Source organism: Falco punctatus, assembly GCF_963210335.1.
Source record: "Falco punctatus genome assembly, chromosome: Z".
NCBI lineage: Eukaryota > Metazoa > Chordata > Aves > Falconiformes > Falconidae > Falco > Falco punctatus.
The window spans coordinates 68,187,258-68,206,685 of NC_137586.1; the positions used below are offsets into that span (position 1 = coordinate 68,187,258).

Consider the following 19,428-nt stretch of genomic DNA (forward strand, 5'->3'; position numbering starts at 1 on the left):
GGACCCTGCTCACTGCCTCCTTGTCCCCACAACTGTCATGTCAGGGAACCAAAGGTCTCATGCCAGCGAAGTGGCTGCTCAGCTCCCCCTGTTTCACCCCATCCTTGGCCCAGAGGCAGGAGCCTGGAGAGGGCTGAGCACTGCCCCTCATCCATGCTCTCCTTGGCATGCTGTTGCTTTTCTTAGTAGGGGAAGATGCTCCTGTCTTCCTCCTGTCCCCACCATAACCATGAGCCTTGGACAGGTTTGTGCCTGCCAGGGAGCTTTTCATCCACGGTGCTGATAAACATGAGGCCACCAAGCTTGCAGACCCAAGCATCAGTAGGAAAGGCTGAATGGAGATGAGTGCACTGATGCTAGGTCTCCTTTTGGCAACTGTGCTTTTTCTCTCCCCAAAAGGAGGTGGCCTCATTTCACAAGCAGGCTAGATGATGCTCACTGAACACCTCCTCAGTAATATGGTATTTGGCCTCAAGCACCATTTCACAGTTCTGCTCCAAGTACCAGCAATTACTTTCATCCTGGCCCTTTACCAAACTTCTCACCCTGCTCTGGGTGGCCCTGAGCCTTCCTGCACTGTTGGCGATCCCACCTGTCCTCATTCAAGCATTTCACCCTCATCAGATGGTTGCTCACCATCTGTATCTCTCCCTGTCCCTGAATCCTTCAGGTTAATCCTCCCATCCTGGCTCTTCCTCCCATCACACTGTGCTACCCCTCAGCCCACAGGCTACGAACTCTCCCTCCTCTCAGATCCCTGCGTTGATTTCCAAGCCTGGTCTCCATGTCCCAACCTCCGCTTGCTTCTCGGGTGCCAACCGGACCCCCTCTCCCTCCTCCTTCCCGACCCCCACGGGCGAGGGAAGAGCCTCCCACCCCCCTCCCACAACAGCAGGGCGGCCCGGGCCTTCGCCATGGTGGGGGACACAGGGCGGGCGGCTGGGCGGCTTTCGGGGACGGCTCCTCCATTTGTGCCGGGCCCGGCCGGACAGAGGGACGCCGCGCCGGGCTAGAATGGTGCTGGGGCAGTCACTTCGGCGGGCAGCAGCCGGGGCGCTGCGCGGTGCCAGGCCGGAGCCGTGAGGAATATTGCCGAGCCCAGGCCGCCCAGCCGGGCCCAGCCGGGCCCAGCCCAGCCAAGCCGAGCCCAGCCACGCAGAGCCGGGCCCAGCCACGCGGAGCCGGGCCGGGCCCGGCCGAGCCGAGCCGAGCCCGGCCGAGCCGAGCCGAGCCGAGCCCAGCCGAGCCGAGCCCAGCCGAGCCGAGCCCAGCCGAGCCGAGCCCAGCCGAGCCGGGCCGGGCCCAGCCGAGCCGAGCCGAGCCGAGCCCAGCCGAGCCGAGCCCAGCCGAGCCGGGCCCAGCCGAGCCGGGCCGGGCCCAGCCGAGCCGAGCCCAGCCGAGCCGGGCCGGGCCGGGCCCAGCCGAGCCGAGCCGAGCCGAGCCGGGCCGGGCCCAGCCACGCGGAGCCGGGCCCAGCCGGGTCGGGTCGGGCCGAGCCCAGCCACGCGGAGCCGAGGCGCAGCGCGGCGGCGGGGGGCACTGACGCACGGGGGGGCGGGCGCGGCGCTATAAAGGCGGCGGCGGCGGCGGGGCGGAGGCGGCGGGGCGGCAGCACCATGGAGAGCTGCCGGGCGCTGGCGCTCTGCGCCGTGGCGGCCGCGCTGCTGCTGGGCGCCCGCGGGCAGGGGCCGACCCCGCCGCGCCGCGCCCGCGACCTGGGGCCCCCCGGCGGCGGCGGCGCCTCCCGAGAGAAGGAGCTGGTGTGGCGGGGGGCCGGGGCCGGGGCCGGGGCAGGGGGGGCGCCCGCCGGCCGGCCGGGCGCGGCCTGACGGGGGCTGTGGGGTGTCTCGGCAGATTGAGGCGCTGCAGGAGGTGCTGGAGAAGCTGAAGAGCAAGCGGGTCCCGCACTACGAGAAGAAGTTCGGGCAGGTGCCCATGGTGAGTGCCCCGACGGGACGGGGCGGCCGGTGGCGGCGGGACGGGACGGGACGGGACCGGGCGGGACGGGACGGGACGGGACGGGACGGGACGGGACGGGACGGGACTGGGCGGGACGGGGCGGCCGGCGGCGGCGGGACGGAACGGGAAGGAACGGGACGGGACGGGACCGGGCGGGACGGGGCGGCCGGCGGCGACGGGCCTCTCACCGCCTGCCGCTGCCCGCAGTGCGACGCCGGGGAGCAATGCGCCGTGAGGAAGGGGGCCCGCATCGGGAAGCTCTGCGACTGTCCCCGGGGGACTTCGTGCAATTCCTTCCTCCTCAAGTGCCTGTAGGCGGGGCCGCCCCGGGACAGGCCGCCGGGAGCGCAGGCACTGGCGTCTCCCCGCCTCGACGTGCCGGCCCGGGGCGGTGGCGGAGAGTTCCCGTGGCTCGTCCGCCCGAGAAACGCAGCGAGGAGCCCCCGCGTCGCCCGTGTAACGCCGTCCGTGACATCCAACATCCGTGGAGCTGTTTTCTTTCTCTCTTCCCCACACCCCTTGCCCTCCCTCCCCTCCTTCCCAATCTGATTTTGTCCATCCAGGGAAAGCCCAGACCGTGCCTTCCCCAGTAGAGGTGCCGGCACCGGGAGCTGCAGTGCCATTACCGGCGCAGAGTCGGGTCGTGCCGAGCCGTGCTCGGGAGCGGGGCTAGCCCCGCCGGGATGCCCGACTCCTTCCTACGGCGGGGAGCAACGTCCCACTGCCGGCCGGCGGGGCTGGCCCGGGGGGATCCCCTGGGTGGTTGCAGGGGTGGGCTGTATGTGTTCAAAGCACCCTGACCCCCTCTTTCTTGCCCCGCAGCTGAGAGGGCTCAACTCGGCTCACCCCGGAGGGAGCAGTACCCAGCCACCAGCAGTATCCACCCGCACCGCCGGTTTCCAACCGCGCTCACCCTGCGCTGGAGAAAGCCCCGCAGGGGATACGGGTGGCATTCAGGGGTCCGGCACTAGCCTGGCTGGGGTGGGGCTGGCGGGGGAAATCGGTTGCTTCACTGGAGCCACCACGGAGAGGAAGCTGTCTGGATCCGTTGCAAACTACCAGGGGATATCCTAGTCATGTAGACCAAATTGCTCATGTTTCTACAATGAACTGATGTATATAAATGTCTGTCCCCCACAGGTACACTGTGTGTTTCCTCAAACTCATAACATGTTCTAATCCTTTGTTTGTCTCCGTTAATAAAGTCACTGTTCTGATGACAGTGTTTTGGAAGAAGTTTTCATTTCACGCATGGGAATCTCTAGCACTCGGAGGGACAGGCTGAGGGTTACTCCAAAATAACTGCAACCACCTACATTACTGTGTACTTCAGTCAAGCTGTCAGCCAGGTCAGGACAGGGCTGGAAACTGAAGTTCATGTCTTCTGGCGCTGGCTCTGCCGCTGGCTGCTCCCTGCCCCATGAGCATCCAGAGGGACCATGACAAGCCCAGACACTTCAGCAGACCTCAGGTTTTCCCTTGGGAGAGGGCAGGGTTCATCCCAGCTGCAGGGACCAGGCTGGGGAGGCAATGCAGGGGAGGGCAACCACTGTGGGCTGGATCATCTTTGCTGCTCTGTGTTTTGTTCCCATAAAAGAGGGACCACTGAAGGAACCTCTTGCTTCTCCCTGGGTGTCTGTGCCAGAGTCGGCTTTTATTTTTACCAGCAGGGAGATGATGGGCTGCATGGGCTAAGGCAGACATGGGGGAAAAGCACTCCTTCAAACAGATTTCTATTGGTGCTGAAGAGAGCACAAATTTAGATGAGAAACCCAGAGACTTGTGAGGAAAAAGAGATTTCTGTAAGGCACTTACTTTACTCCTGAAGAGTAAGAGCACATGAGCAGACCTAGCTGAAACAGGTACAGAAAAACTGACTGTAAAAGGAGACATGCCACTGTTTATTATTATTATTATTATTACTATTATTGTCATTACTATTATTGCTGTTGTTGTGTGGTTGTTGTTGTTATTATTTTTGTTTTCCAGGACACGGATGAGCTTTTCTTAGCCCAGAGAAAGAGAAAATAAACAGCAGCTGGCAACATCCAGAGAGAGTGTGAAGGCTGGTGGATCGGATGAGGCCACAGGGCTGGGGGATACCCTGCACAGGGAAGGTAGTACTGATCTGGGGGCTGTGCATGTTGGGGACAGGGGCAGGAGGGGAATGTTACAGTAGGGCAGGAGCCATGGTGCAAATGGTGGGAACACTGTCGAGGGAGGACTTTACAAAGAGAAAAGGGTATGAAGTGAGCAGGGATGGAGCAGTGGGATTTTCCAGGCAGAGGTGGCGACCAGCTGTGACTGCAATTTTTGTGCCTGTGGGTGGGTGCTGGCCTGCGGGGGAGAGGTGTGATCGTGCATTCGCAGGGCTGGAGGTGTGCTAAGTCTTGCAGATTGGTAACTGTGCTTGTGGATGTCTTTCTGGTATTTCCCAGAGATACTGCAGAGGCAGTTACTCTGGATTTCTTGTGGAATAATGAGATAATTTTTGTAACGTCTAGGTTTGGTGTGTGTCCCCACTACATACATACAATAGAAAGGACTTCCATTTAGGTGCTGGATGCTTTCAGACATGGAGCATGTAGGCTGGTTGCCCAGTGGTCCCCTCAACACTCAGTCCAGCCCCAGATACTGTGGCCATCTTAATAAACGGAGTTATGTGTAGATTGTCTCAACACGTAACATTTTTACTGAAGGTTTATTTACACAAAATAGGAGTGAAACATTAAATACTAAAATATATCAAGAATAATTCAGCTTGCGTGTTAGTTTATAGTTCTTGTCTTGCCTGATGACAGTGCTCAAAATTACAAATGTGCTTTAAATAAAGATCAAAATTCTAAATATAAAACCTAACTTAAAGAAACTGGGATTTATGGTTCACTTGCGTGATGCTGTCATTATGAGAATACTCTGCAATATTGTGTGCACCAGCCTGAAGGCTGTTATCACGTTGATTATGCTCATGACCACTTATATTACAGTACAGTTATTTCTGTTGTACAGATGGAAAGAAGCAGGTGAGGGGGGTAATCTGCGCTGTAACAGTCAGGATAGAGTTTGCATTTGATTATTTTTCCTCCTAAAATCAATGATGTGAGATTACATGATTTTTCAGTTAAAAACCCATTTGATTTCACCTTCCCTTTTGAGGCGTTTGGGCACACTGACATGGTGTTTTAGAAGCAGAGGAGTGCCTATACCTTACTGGTGAGTCACCAGTATCCTTTGAACAAGAGGTTGTAATGTCCCCAAGGGCAACAACGGGCCTCACGGGCCATTCCTGCCCACCCCGCCCCCTGCCCCCTGCCTTAAGTCTTCTTCTCCCCTTGCCCATCACCCAGGACCCCATTTCAGTTCTGGATGGGGCCCTCAGCTCATGTTCCACTGGTCCTACAGGGTGCTGGTCTCCAACTCCCCATAGCACTGTCCTGCTCAGCTGTGGGCCCTGTGGGCTGATGTGCCAGCTTGGTCCTGGCCCTGGCCCTGGCCCATCCCCATCCCCATCCCTGGGGAGGTGCCTGAGGCCCCCTGGTGTGCCCGGCTCCCTCTGTGAGGGATGGGATGGGTCTGGCTGTCAGGCTTTGTCCCTGCCACCCCGGAGGGCAGCCCATAATGGTGCCAGCCCACCGCAGTCCCTGCAGGATGTACCCCAGTGCCTGCCAGGATGCACCCACTAGAGCTGTGGGAGGTGGACAGCTGGAGGCCAGTTGTCAGTGGTGTACCTTAGGGGCAACACTGGTGTCAATACCATTTAACATCCTCATTAATAACTTGGACAATGGCCAAAGTGAAGAATCCAATTCGACACAGGGCAATGCCTCAGGGGAGGAGTACCCACACACACCAGGACAGGTTCTGTTGGCCCACATGGAAGGGTTGGGTCCTATCACACAGCTGAGGACCACGCCACTCAAGAGGAACTTAACATGGCCTTGTATTAGCCTCAGCTTCACATCTTTGCAAAGAGTCTGGGTTCTGCAGATGTCCTTTTTTACCCACCAAAAGGAGAGAAGGGGCAGAGCAGCTCCTGCCCAGTTCTCTGTGTGCATTGATCCAGAGTGTGAGGTTAGTGATGAGATCAACATCAAGGACACATTCCTCAACAGACTGCTGGATGAAACAGAAGTACAGTCTTGCAGATGGCAGGAAGGGGGACAGCCTTCCAGAGCAGCCTGTGGAGAGACCAAATGCTTACTTAGCATGGTTCTGGTCCGTCATGGGAAGACTATTCAGGAATAACTCTTCTTGTACTATCCTGTGCCTCTGCTGACTCTAGAGACTGCAGAAAAGCTAATAGAGACCTGTGGCTGGATTGGGGCACCTATGAGAACAGAAAGCAAGGCTGTCTTAGTCAACATCAGTGAAAGGGCCAGGGAACACACCAACAGTTTCAAGGTAGGCCCTACACACAGCTTAGCTGAGCACCCAAAACAAGCACTGCAGCTTTCGAGAGTTTGCCTTGGGCTTAGATAGCAAGAGGGTTGAGAAACAGTTTGACAGTCCTATGGTTCAGAAATAGTGTGTTTATTCAGCATGAAGTAAAAAGCCCAGCTGCCTCAAGTGTCAGCCCATTAGGACTCAACCATGGTGAATCTGACTGCCTGCTGGCAACTCCATTTCAAGATCATAATTTTCTTTTTGATTGGATCTTCCACCTGGAAAGATATGTGAAGAGAAAACTATTCCTGAAAAACTGGCTGGAAGGTCCTTTCTCTCTGTGCAGTGGGCTGACCAGCAGCTTCTGCTGGCCCCACTGCCCAGGGGGTCACTGCTGTGGGCCTGGGCTCCTCACCAGCTTCTGGGGCTTCTGGCAGCTATCAGGCATCTGGGTCTGGCTAAATACATTACACCCCTTTTCAACTACCGTACACACCAAGACTGAAACACAAAGGGGCATAATGAGAAGGGCATAGAAAAAAGTGTTAAATCAAGATGGTGTTATGATCCACCTGAAAGAAAAAAAAATGAAATATAGTGCTAGAACTCAAGGAACCCATGCACAAAACCCATCCCTGTCACTAGTCTAACTGCAACCAAATGAACTAGTGGCATGGCAAGCAGCCGGACAAAAGGGGTATAGCTGGATTTTGCTGTTTGTCTCTTCTCCTTGCTTTCTGTGGGATTTCCCTGTGTTGTATCTGTTGTATCTCCTAGCACAGAGTTTGATCCACCATCTTCTGGATCACCTTCTTCTAGGGCATGCTGAACCTCTTCCTAGAAACCACCTAGTCAGAAACTCAGACAAAGATGATCAACTTCACTGCTTATCTGCAGTCAAGTCTTCTCTGGGATGTTTCCACATAATTCACAGACTTGGTGTCCCTGGTGGAGGCAACACAGGCACTGCTCTTCATTAAGCAGCATCAGAAAAATACATGCTTTTGGGTGGCAGCTTCTGGGGTAGAAGATGGGGCAAGTACTGAGAGGACAATTGAGATTCACATCAGGAGAAGTCACAGAATTTGAAAATAAAGTTGCATGGCACAGTACATTTCACACTCTGGAAAAGTCCCGTGATATTTTCTGCCCGGGGGTCGGTTTTGCGGTTGCTTGGGTTTTGGGTGGTTTTGTTGTGGTTTGCTCCGCCCCGCCCCCCCCCCCCGCCCCCCCCCCCCCCTTGTTTCAGTACCTCATTCTTTTGAGTTACCAGAGAAAACAGTTACATATTAGTCAAAACTGATACATGTTTGTGGCTGTTTTCATGCTTTCTGCTTGTTTGTAACTTGTGTGGAAGTACATGCTGTTGCATCTACTCAGTTGCTATTCCTTGTAAGGTTTCAGTGTAACCGAAGTGGTGAGGTCTGTGTCTTTGGGCTGGTGGTAAATCCACCACAGGCTGGAGCCGGGCAAAATAAAACGTGCAGATGAACAAGAGGTGGCAGTGTTGGTTGGAATAAAAATTCTCAGCACGCAGCTGTTGCTCGTCTAAATGGTGTGTTAGCTTAACCGTAATAAATGGCATTTTTGCGATTGATTCCCCCCCTCTTTTTTTTTTTTTTTTCAAATAAAGCTAGCTGGAGCACACAGCTATACTTTGCCTGGCTAGAGGATCTGTGATCCTTTACAACCCCCCAGCAAGTCACCTCTAGATCTCTGCATGGTGTCACAACACCCCTTGCTAGAAAAGGAGGGTGCACAAAAAGGGACTTGGGGACCTAAGCAGACTTACTTGGGGCCTTCACTCCCCACTCCGATCCCTCACCCCACCTGTGTCAGCCCCATTTCAACTCAGACATGCGCCTTCAGACCCCAGCCTTGTCTCCTGGAGGCAGCTTGGACCTGTGCTGTAGGCATCTTGTCTCCTGCATGGAGCCCTTGTCCAGATGTTGTAGCTTGGCTCCATTTCCATCTCCTTCGACTGCACTCACCGCATGTCATGCAAACCGCATGTCAGCCAAAAGAACCAGCTGGTGGGTCTGTGAACTCCAAATTACATTTCAAAGTGTGGCACAGAGAGGGCAGATGGTGGCAGGGAGCATCCTTTGCCTGTGGTTCTGCTGGATCTTACATGAACCTGTAAGACCATGACAGGGTGCAAGCTGGTGCTATGTGTGCTTCCTATAAGGTCTATAAGATACACAACCCTACTGAACATTTTAAAAAACTCTGGCTGGCAGTCTGAGCATGCGAAACTGAAGTGTGCTGTGACCTCCTGGTGTTCCTGTCCAAACCAGAAGCAGCCAAAGAAAGAGGTATGGAAGTGACAGTGGTATTCAGTGGCAGAAAAGTAAAAAGCCTGGAGAAGCCTGACTGGCAATCAACTCCTCTCACACCCTGTTAATAAACATTCTCCGTATTTGTGTTAAAGTTACAGTCCAGTGTTGTATTTTGTACATGTGTTTAGTAGTGGTGTGTCAGTAGGCATGTCTACAACACCACTTCTGTTAAAAGACATTTATGATGCTCTTGAGGAGGTAGGAAGCTGTGGGGGTATAAACACCCTTTTTGAAGCTGCTAAAAGGCAAACTGCCAATTTGAAGAGAGGCCTGTCTTGCAAATTAGGACTCTTACAGCTTACACAAAGCAACAAGAAAACACTTTGAAAGAATTAAGGCGATTGTGACAGAGGCAGATGCACAGTGGCAGGCAGATTTGGTGGACATGCAACCGGTCTTCCAAACACAACGGCAGTGCAACTTATGGTGACAGACATGATCCAAGCATGCCTGGGCATTGGTCTACAAGGCAAAACAGGTTATGAAATAGCCAAGGCTTTTACAACAATTTTTATGAGGGAGTGCTAGCCTCAGAAATTATGGACCAACCCAACACAAGAATTTTTAAACTAACCTTTAAATAAGCTATTAGAGCAGTGTAAATGTTCACCATATTTTTTGCAAATAATGAAGCAAAAGCCTCTGTCACAGAGCATTTTAACAAAGACCTAAAAACCAAGAAGTGGAGATATTTTGCAGCACACAGTTTTTGCTGCATTCATGTGTTGTCAGCATTTGTAATGAATGACAGTCATAACTTTTGCAGAGTGATCAGAGCCCAACATGTGGACACAAACCCTTCAAACCCTGTGAGGATCTGGAAAACCCTATGGGGGTATGTGTTTAAAATTAAAGAATCTGTGCCTTTGTTGAAAAAGAGAGACTACATCAGAATGAAAGAGAGATCTGAGCAAGGTTTTGACCCTTCCATGCACATGGATTGTTACACAGCCCAGGTTGGTAGTGGTGTGACTGGTTTTCAAGGTGTCCTGTGGTGTATGGTACAGATGCTGGAGGTACATTCTGTAGCTTGTGTCAAAATTATCAAAAATGAATGTGGGGTGCCCAGGCAGGTCTTGCTTTATTTTGTTGATGAAAAGACAGAGGCTAGTAAAATAACAGCAAAATAACTTTTCATCAGGGGCTGCTTTGTAACACAGACAAATAGCTTTTATGCTGCTGCCAAAAAGCACATCTCCCATGATCAACAGTATAGGCAGTTTGGTCCTGGCTAAGCATTCTGCAAGCTTCCCATGTCATTTTGTCATAGTGACCCACTCATGTGCCCATAAATGTGTTAAAACACATTCTCTTTAGGTGGTCCTTTTGGGTAGTTTTGAAAAAATGGGGTAAATAACCTTTGCAGCTTTCAATATCCAAAGCATGGGGGAGACTGCTTGTGGGTAAAAATTGTAAAGACTCTATGAAACGTATATGCAGGCTGGGTACATGTATATGCATGAGTTTACAATCTTGGGTGATTAATTTCTTCAGAAAACGACTAACAGTAAAGTAGACTTCAAAGCCTTTAGCATTGTGTGCTAGGAGAGTGTAGCCCTGGACTCTGTCAGTAAAGAAGTGAATAAAATGTGAGATGTCCCTTTAACTTCTCATTTTCGTTCAGTTTTCTTTTCTGCCCCCTCTTCAGCCAAAGGGTCATCCAGGGCTATCTTCACATAAAAAATGTTGTTTGGGAAATACATTGCACTTTGCTGTGTATATTCCATGTCATAGTCAATATAACCCTGCCACGCCCCTGGATTTTCGATCATGGGCATGATTTACAGTTGGGCTCAATGATCTTTAAAGGTCTTTTCCAACCCCAATGATGCTATGATTCTACGATTCTGTGATTCTATGATTTTTGATCCCTGTTTCTTGTTTACATTATAGATTTGTTCTTAGCATGTTGCACACTTCAGCCCTTACACCCATGACGCTTTTTTACAGACCTTTTGTGTCTCACAGAAAATCACAGCCAGGTTTTTAACAACCAGGGCCTTGTGCCTTTGTAAAAAGTCCCCAGCACAGCACAGCGGCCTGCAGCCGGAACACCTTATCCTTGCCCCCACGTTAACTGCACAGATGTGTGATAGCAGAGCCAGCAGTAACATTTACAGCTCAGTGTTTGATGAAGCCCACAAAGCTTTCTTGCCCAAAATATTTCCTGATACCCTTAACATCATAATAATGTTCACTGTGTAAAAGGAGGAAACCGCTCTTGGCATATCTAAGAGTGCTGTTTGGCTTAAAGACACCTCAGCCCTTTTCCCCTTTGGATAGGAGGGTGATGCACGTGTTAAATCCTGGGATCACCTTCTGCCCCAATGTGAGATATTCACTGGCCCAACACGTGGAGCAGTCTGCAGTTAAGGGACTTTTTGTCCCTTAAACCCATTGCCAACAAGATGCTTAAACTGGTGCAGAATTCATTTACGTTTCCTAATTAGCACTTTGTTGTAACAGTCCTTCCTCTTTTGTTTACTTGTAAGACAAGGCCACAGGCATAAAAGCCCCACCAGCACCATTACCACCATCATCCTGCCTGCTGCTTTTCTTTGCCTTAAAATAATCGTGTCCTGAGCTGAAAAGCTCTGCAACACCCAGGTGCTCCTACCGATCCACAGGGCTGCCTTGGCCGGCTCCTTGGAGGGTTGCACGTTGCCCGTCCTGGTGTCCCTGATGCGCTGCTGCTGTTTCTGCAGCCAGATGGTGTGCGTGCAGGGAGGGCAAACCTGCCTTCTACTTTAACTACTTTCTATTCACATTAAAGCTTCATTATTTGTCACATTAGCTGTCAGTAAAAGATGTTTTCGCTACTTCATACCTATGCATTTACAGATGTGTATTTAATTTCTGTATCTTTACACATGCACAGACATTTGCCAATACTTGAGTATATAACTGTAGACGTATAAATCTATATGAACTAGTTTGTCTATGTGTAGTTTACTAGTTTGTTTATGCTCTTCTATGTATCTACTTCGATATTGCAAGCACTGTACATGACTGCACATGTTTCCCTATCTTAGCGTTCCCTGCTCCAGAGGAAGCAGTGAGCTGGTCAGAGGGAGACCAAGGGACACATGAGTAGAACAGGAGCCAGCCAGCCGCAGGGCAAGGCAGTGGCAATTCCTTGCCATAAAATGGTGGCTGAAACAAAACGGCAGCTCCCGGTGCACAGAGGGAAGAGACTTCCTGGTCTGGTGGGTGAACTGGAAGCAGCGGCTGGTCTTGGTGGCCATTCACAACAGAACTTGTGTGGGGTGTGAGGGGGCCTGGGGCTCTGAGCTGGCCCCAGGAAGCCTCTGTGCTCCCACCCTCCCTCAGGCAGGTTCCTGCTTGGCAGAGGCGGCTGCTCACTGGCGGCCCTTTCTGCTGAGAGGCTGCACCATAACCATCATGTGCTTCTTGCAGGCTGGCACCACGCTGTGTACCCTGCTGGGCCCCTCTGGCACGAAAGTGGTTCCTGCCAGAAGAGGTTAAAAGGAACCTAAGGAACGGCCATCTTTCCTCCCCTTCAGCTGAACTCATGCTGCCTGCTGCCTATCACACAGAGCAAGTCACAGCCCTCCACATGTGGCAGAGAGAGCAAGCTGAGGGCAGAGAGAGGACCTCTGAGGGTCCCTCCCATCCAGACATGCTCTCCCCTGTGCTTAGTGGCAGAGAGGACAGTGCTAGGAACCACAGGTAGGGTGTCCCTCTGCTCTGGTCCTCAGAGCCAGGTGGGTCCATGCTCCTCAGCAGCAGGAGCTGTGCTTTCTTCTCTCAGGAGTGTTGCAACAGAGGTCTGGCACCCCAAGCAAGGACGTTTCCTGCAAGAGCAAGGAAACTTCCTTGGCAGCTGTGGCTGAACTTGTTTCACCAAGCACACACAGCTGCTGTCAGCATCCTGGGGAAAAGCATCAGCAGGGCAGGGTGCGATGTGGGACAGTGTGATGGCATATGCCCTTTAAGGAGCCACAGACACCACTGAGTCTGAGCCGCAGCATCCTGGTTTTGGCTAGGATAGAGTTAATTTTCTTCATAGTAGCTGATGCAGTGCTGTGTGTTAGATTTAGTATGAGAATGATGTTGATAACACACTGATGTTTTCAGTTGTTGCTAACTAGTCCTTACCCTAAGTCAAGGACTTCTCAGGTTCCCACGCTCTGCTAGAGGAGGTGCACAAGAATCTGGGAGAGAGCAGAGCCAGGGCAGGTGACCCAAACTAGCCAAAGGGATATTCCATACCACAGAATGTCATGCTCAGTATATGGTCTGGGAGGAGCTGCCGCGTCCAGCTGATCACTGCTAAGGGGCTGGCTGAATGTCAGTCAGCAGGTGGTGAGTGATTGTATTATGCATCACTTGGTTTTTTTCCCTTTGGGTTTTATTATTTTTTCTTTTTCTCTCCTTTTCATCACAGTTGTTGTTGTTGTTATTATTATATTTTACTTTATTTCAATTACTGAATTGTTCTTATCTCAACCCTCAAGTTTTACATTCTTCCAGTTCTCCTTCCCATCCCACCAGGGCAAAAGGGGTGGTGGGGAGTGAGTGGCTTCACGGTACTTAGTTACAAGCTGAGGTTAAACCACAACATGTGGTTTCACTTTCTTGGCCCCTGCTTTTCCTGCTGCACTGCTTAGAACTGCATGGCACACAGGAGAGGGTAGGAGAGCATTCACCTGCTTTTTCTAAACTGATTTTTCTTGTCATTTGCAGCAGGTGAAATATCAAAGAGAAGGAAAGTGCTACACTGTCCCTTTGCTCTGCGGCAGACCTCTACTGCCGCATGTGCCAGGGCAGTTGGGATTTGCCTGCAGAAGAGCATCTGCAGGAGGGGGCCTGGAAATCAGGACCATAAAGTGGCTATCAGTTAACTGAAAGGAATGTGCTCGAGCTTGTAGGCCACAAACCCTGGGAGGACAAGGAATGTGAATAGATAACAATTAACAGGATGAGTCATGCTGGGAATGAGGAATGGATGGGCCAAGGAGAGGTAACACCTTGCTGTTAATCGATGAAAGTGCCCTTTGTTTGTAGTTAACCACCAATCAGGGATTGCCTAGTGTGTAATGCTTAGCTTAAAGAACCAATCTGTTTAAAGCACACAGCTTCTGAAAACATCTATAAACTCGTGATGGTGTACAATAAATCGACATCTTGCTTGCATCAAGCTACATCCCATCTCTTCATTCGCAGCAAACTGGTGACCCCGACGTGATGCGTTTAAGGATCCGACGTGAAGGGCTCTCGAATCGCCTGAGCGACTTGCAGCGAATCCCACAGAACTTTGAATGGAGCCCTGAAAGGGAGCGGGAGCCGGCCTGAAACCCCTCCGGAGCTGAGGTGAGCTGTGGGAAATCCGTCACGGGGAATTGGGTTTCATCCCCAGAAAGAGACGTATATGGACTCATGAAGGGTCTCCTAGTCAGATCCGGGAGTCCGTGCCTCAGTCTCCTCAAATGGTGACCCCTATGGTGGTGTTCCGAAGCCTTGGAAGAATAAGGACGGAACTGGTCGATACAAAAGACAGCTCGTGGAAGAGGGCTGCGTTCCGGAGGAGACGTCTTGGCTCAACGATCGTCTTGCTGTCTGGACCAGGCGGACAACCTAAACCCCGAGGATAACACCTGTATGCATCGAGACAGGTGAGCAGCCAAGAAACTTTAGAGATTTTAAATATTTGAAGAAATTTTAAGAAGCTTTAGAAACCTGTACTCATTGACACAGGCGAGCAGTCAAGAAACTTTAGAGACTTTGAAAGAAATGAAAGTGGTCAGCAGACAACTGTATGATGCTGCTGCGGAGGGGGACTCCGTGTCGGGAATGCATTTAGCACCTTGGTGGCAAATTCTGACTACTCTTTGCCAAGTGTGGACTAATTCTACTAATGGTGCTAAACCAGAGGAAACTGTAAATTCCACCAAGAGTGTAAGCACTGAACTAGAGGAGGCTGTAAATTCCACCGACAGCGCGACTCTTCTCAACACACTGTCAACGATGGCGATTCTGTCCACACCTCCTCTGCCCCCAAAGCTTCTGTCACTGACTGCAGCGACCCTCACAGCACAGGACCAAGCACGGGAACAGGACAACTCGGACAATGATTCCATTGTCACTGATAAACCTTTTGATCCAGGTCCTATAGATCTGGAAAAGGAGCTAGACCTTCCCCCCGGCCTCCGTCGATGCATTGACTGTATTTTCAGGGAGGGTGAAAGTGGGTCTGAGGGATTGGTGGCAGGAATGCAAGTGGGAAACGCTTAAGTGAGGGGTTTTGGGAGTCGCTATGACATGTTCAGTGTTTTGTCAGACAAATCAACCTCGAGAGTGGCAGTCTGTGCAATACGAGGCTGTTAAAGAGTTAAGCAAAGCAGTGTGCGGGAAGGGAGGATTCATAATACATTTGTTATATCCCTTCTTGAAGTGATGGCAGAGCCTTATACACTCACACTGCATGATTGGAAGTTATTGCTTTGTATGGTACTAACTCTGATACAGTATATGATGTGGTTATCTGATTTTTGTGAGCTATGTGTAGTGGTCTTGATTGAAAACCTTAATCGGGGAATTGCTGTTAACTATGAGCAGCTGGCTGGAGAAAATAATTGTGCCGATTCTGTGACTCAGGCAAGGTATCCCAGGGACAACTGTTTGCAAATGAAGGAATGGCTATTAAAGCAGTCGGGATGCGGGAGTCTTGCCACAGTGTTGCGGGGTCCTAGAGAGTCACTAACTTTAATACTAACTTTATTGGTTAGCTTCAGAATGTTTTGCAACAAGTCGAACATAAGGAAGCTCAAGGGTTGCTTTTAAAACAACTAGCTATGATAATGCCAATGAAAATTGTAAATGGGCAACTTTCACAATCGCAACCCCAACATGTGTCAAATGATTGTAACGCAGAACTCACAGCAGACTGTAACTCTCAGGCTGAGTTCTGGAATGCAGCATAACACATTTTTGCTTCTCTATTCTGTAAGAATAGTACACGCTCTTAAATTGCTCAGTAAATTAGGCTGCTAGCTTGCTAAACAAAGTAATACTACAAATACTATTCTTTTTTTTTTTTTCTGGCTTATTAACAGATGTTGATTCTGTCCGTCATATGTTGCTACAGAACTGAGTTGCTATTGATTTTTATTATTAGCACAGGGACATGCATGTGAAAACTTTGATAGGATGTGTTATGTGAATCTGAGTGACCACTCTGAATTAATTTACAAAAGTATACAAAACTTAAAAGCCTTAAAACAAAGATCTGCAGCAAAGCCAGGGGTGGGATGCCTTTGGTCTCTTCTCACAGCTGGGAAACTGGGCCATGACTCAAAAGTATTACAGGATTTATTATAATTAACCACCTTATTGATGTTTGCCTTATGTCTCCCATGCCTTTTTTTCCTGTATTCAGTGTTTAGTTGATTGCAACATAAATCAGGTCATGGTCACCCAGCTACACACGACCTTTGCCTTGTCGCAATTAACAAGCAAAAAAGAGGAGAATAGAGAATGTCTGAAGAGAGGTATAGGAGAGGAAGCTGGAGAATATTTGACCTAACAAGAGATGAGAGAACACCTGGGTATTGTGAAGGAGACTAGGAAAGATAAACATGGTTATCTAGTGTTTAATAGGTGTCTGCATGCTTGTAGTGATATATAGCTATGTAACGGCATGAATGATTTCTGCCCTGAGGCTGGTGGTGCATACAGCTGCGGTTTGTGTCCGGGCTCAGAGATGTAAATAGGGGCTTCTCTGTTATGGTAAAGTGTCTCTGGTTTCGTAAAAAAAAAAGAGAGGGAATGAAGGGAATGACCCCAGAGACACGTTCAGAGAAGGCATGCTATGTTTTGAACTTTTTGACTGAACCAGTTCTTGTTTGGCGTGCCCTTCCTTGAAACTGACTTGCAGACATTGTTGCAAAAAAGTGAATGTATGTGGGGAATGAAGAATCTTACTGAAAGCCTTGATATTTGGGATAATCGATTACCTCTGTATAATGGTAATCCAAAAGAAGTTGATATTGTTTACACTTTTGTGATAAACGCAGTCATGATTCATGTCAAAAATGGAATGTACTGTGATAATGTAATTGTTGTACCCTGTGTAAATCTGGGACCTGTATCGCAGTTGTGGTGAGTGGGCGTGTGTGGCTCTCCTTTAATACAATGTGATGGCTCCCCCCCTGCCCCCGCCCCAGGCAATCGCTGCCTGGCAAAGCCCACCGGCAGAAGGAGATGAGGAAAGCGAAACCACGCCAGGGAAAGCCCGCCGAAGGGGACAAAGACCTTGAGATTTGAAAAAGCGCGCCAAAGGAGAGCCAGTAGGAGGAGAAGGCGTACCCTAACGGCCCGGTGGGGAAAGAGCGGGGCGAACAGCCGGCGAGAACGGATTGGTCAAGATCCGGGGATAAAAGACGCTGCTTTTAGGACTCAGGTGTGCGCGTGGCGGAACTAATTGAGTTCTCCTTGCACCCAGCGCTGTTTTTGCTTCTTGCTTCTCAATCTAAATTGATTGAACCCAAAATAAAATTGTTTGAATTGTTATCGTTTATAACACTTTGAATGTCGATAATTTTCTTTCTGTAGATGCTAATGTAGTAGGAGGCTATGATGGGAACGTGTCGCAGCGGTTCTTCTCTTATCCAGAGTAACAGCAGGGAAAGCATTAAAGAGTTAAATCACCTTGTTTGATAGGCTGTTAAGAATGTGAGTCAAAATTGCCACTGCTTTTTGTTGTTGGCTCAAGGACATGGCTGTGAGGATTTGGATGGTATGTGCTGAATGGATTTTAGGCACCCCACTGCAGCAACATGTTAACAAAATCTGAGAAAATGTCAGCCTTTTTGGCATCCATTCACTCAATTGGCAGTATTGTTTATTTGCTGTTACCTTGGTTGCTGTCATGGTTGCGAGGGCCCTGCAGAACATGGCAAACCTGGTACTAGCTGTTCAAAAACAAAAAGGGGAGATTGTAAAATTGTACGGAACAGAGACAGCGCGTTGTTTTGACATTGATGTGCAGTTTTAGCCTTGCTTTGATGAAGTGCAGCTGCGATCCTGCAGCAATGAGTTAAATAACTTTGAGGGAGTATGAGAAGAAACTAGGGTGAGACAGAAACAAAGGAGGAATGTGATCTCACCTCTAGAATATAACGAAACAGCATGAACAGTAGAGAGTAGCCTACAGTGAACAGCACTAAGGAAAGTGTTTTATGAATGTGACTGATCACTTGAACTCTATTCATAAGCAGCTTGCTGAGTTAAGAAAAAATGTACAGGCCATAAAGATTGAGAATGGGTTAACGGACTGGCTTTCAAGCCTTGGGTTAGGGGGTTGGTTACAAAATATAATCAAAGGAGCATTGATGGCATTGACAGTATTGTTGGTTTTAGTATTATGTGTTCCTTGTTTGTTTCAATGCTTACAATGAGAACGCATGTTTAAAAAAAACAGGATTTCGATTGCTCAAAAACAAGAAGGGAGAGATGCAGGAGGGGGCCTGGAAATCAGGACCATAAGTAACAGTTAGCTGAAAGGAACCTGCTTGAGCTTGTAGGCCACAAGCCCTGGGAGGACAAGGAATGTGAATAGATAACAATTAACAGGATGAGTCATGCTGGGAATGAGGAATGGATGGGCCAAGGAGAGGTAACACCTTGCTGTTAATTGATGAAAGTGCCCTTTGTTTGTAGTTAACCACCAATCAGGGATTGCCTAGTGTGTAATGCTTAGCTTAAAGAACCAATCTGTTTAAAGCACACAGCTTCTGAAAACATCTATAAACTCGTGATGGTTTACAATAAATCGACATCTTGCTTGCATCAAGCTACATCCCATCTCTTCATTTGCCACAAGCATCCTTTGTCCAGCCTCTGGTGGCTGTGGGGAATTGTCCCAGCTGACCCAGGCAAGAAAGCCTGGCAAAGGAGTACCCATTCCTCAGCTTTTTTTCTGAACAGCAGCATTACTAGGAAAGACACCATAGACCTCAGGAGATGGGTGATTTGGGTGTTTTCCTCCCTGCACACACTTCTGACAGCCATGGCCTGCAAGTTAGGTCAAAGCCTAAACATGGCAGAAGCCACATCTGGGGGTTGGTCTGGCCCAGACCCCTTCTGTTGGAAGAAAGCTCCAGGGGAGAAAGCCCAGAGCTGTGAATAAGAGAATCAGATGTGGTGTTTTGCATGAATCTTTGTGGTTTAACAGGAAATGATTCAAAGAACTCTTGTCAGCATCAGAAGCTTCCAGGGATTTCTGTGTTTCCAGAAAAAAAAAAAAAAAAAAAAATCCTCAGCAATGGGTTAGCACTGACTGTAGCTAAACACTGTCTTTGGGATCACAAGTGTCAGTGACAGTTTCCCCATAGGGAATTTTTCCAAAAGACAAGCTGTTTTCCCCTTTTAAACAGTCTTTGTGGGGGACACATCCTGGCTTGGTTGAGCAGGAAGGGACAGGGAGATATTTGCACATGAAGACTTGATCTGTATCCTGTTTCCCTCTAGAAAGGGCATGGGACTATCTTCATGGCAGTGGGAGCAGTTCACCAGCACGAAGTGACATCTGTGCTGGCAGAAGGTGACGCTTCTCCCAACAGGATCTCCCTGGAGCAACATCTAGATCCCATCATAGTGAAAGCAGAGCACTCTTCCCTGTCCAATTTTGCTTCTGTCTCTAAGAGAGGTTTACATGGCATAAGGCCTCTCTTCATCAAAGTCCCCATTCTCCCATGTTTCCCGCAGAATTCCTGGATATATTGTA

General features: G+C 49.8%; 1 protein-coding gene across 1 annotated transcript; it reads left to right on the top strand.

Annotated features, from left to right (window-relative positions):
• Positions 1-1,184: 1,184 nt before the first annotated feature.
• Positions 1,185-11,628, top strand: CARTPT (CART prepropeptide). The gene is made up of 3 exons (XM_080370980.1): positions 1,185-1,760; positions 1,855-1,938; positions 2,167-11,628. Exons 1-3 carry the CDS (start codon positions 1,617-1,619, stop codon positions 2,272-2,274), a joined length of 336 nt encoding a protein of 111 aa, XP_080227106.1. The 5' UTR covers positions 1,185-1,616; the 3' UTR covers positions 2,275-11,628.
• Positions 11,629-19,428: the final 7,800 nt, after the last annotated feature.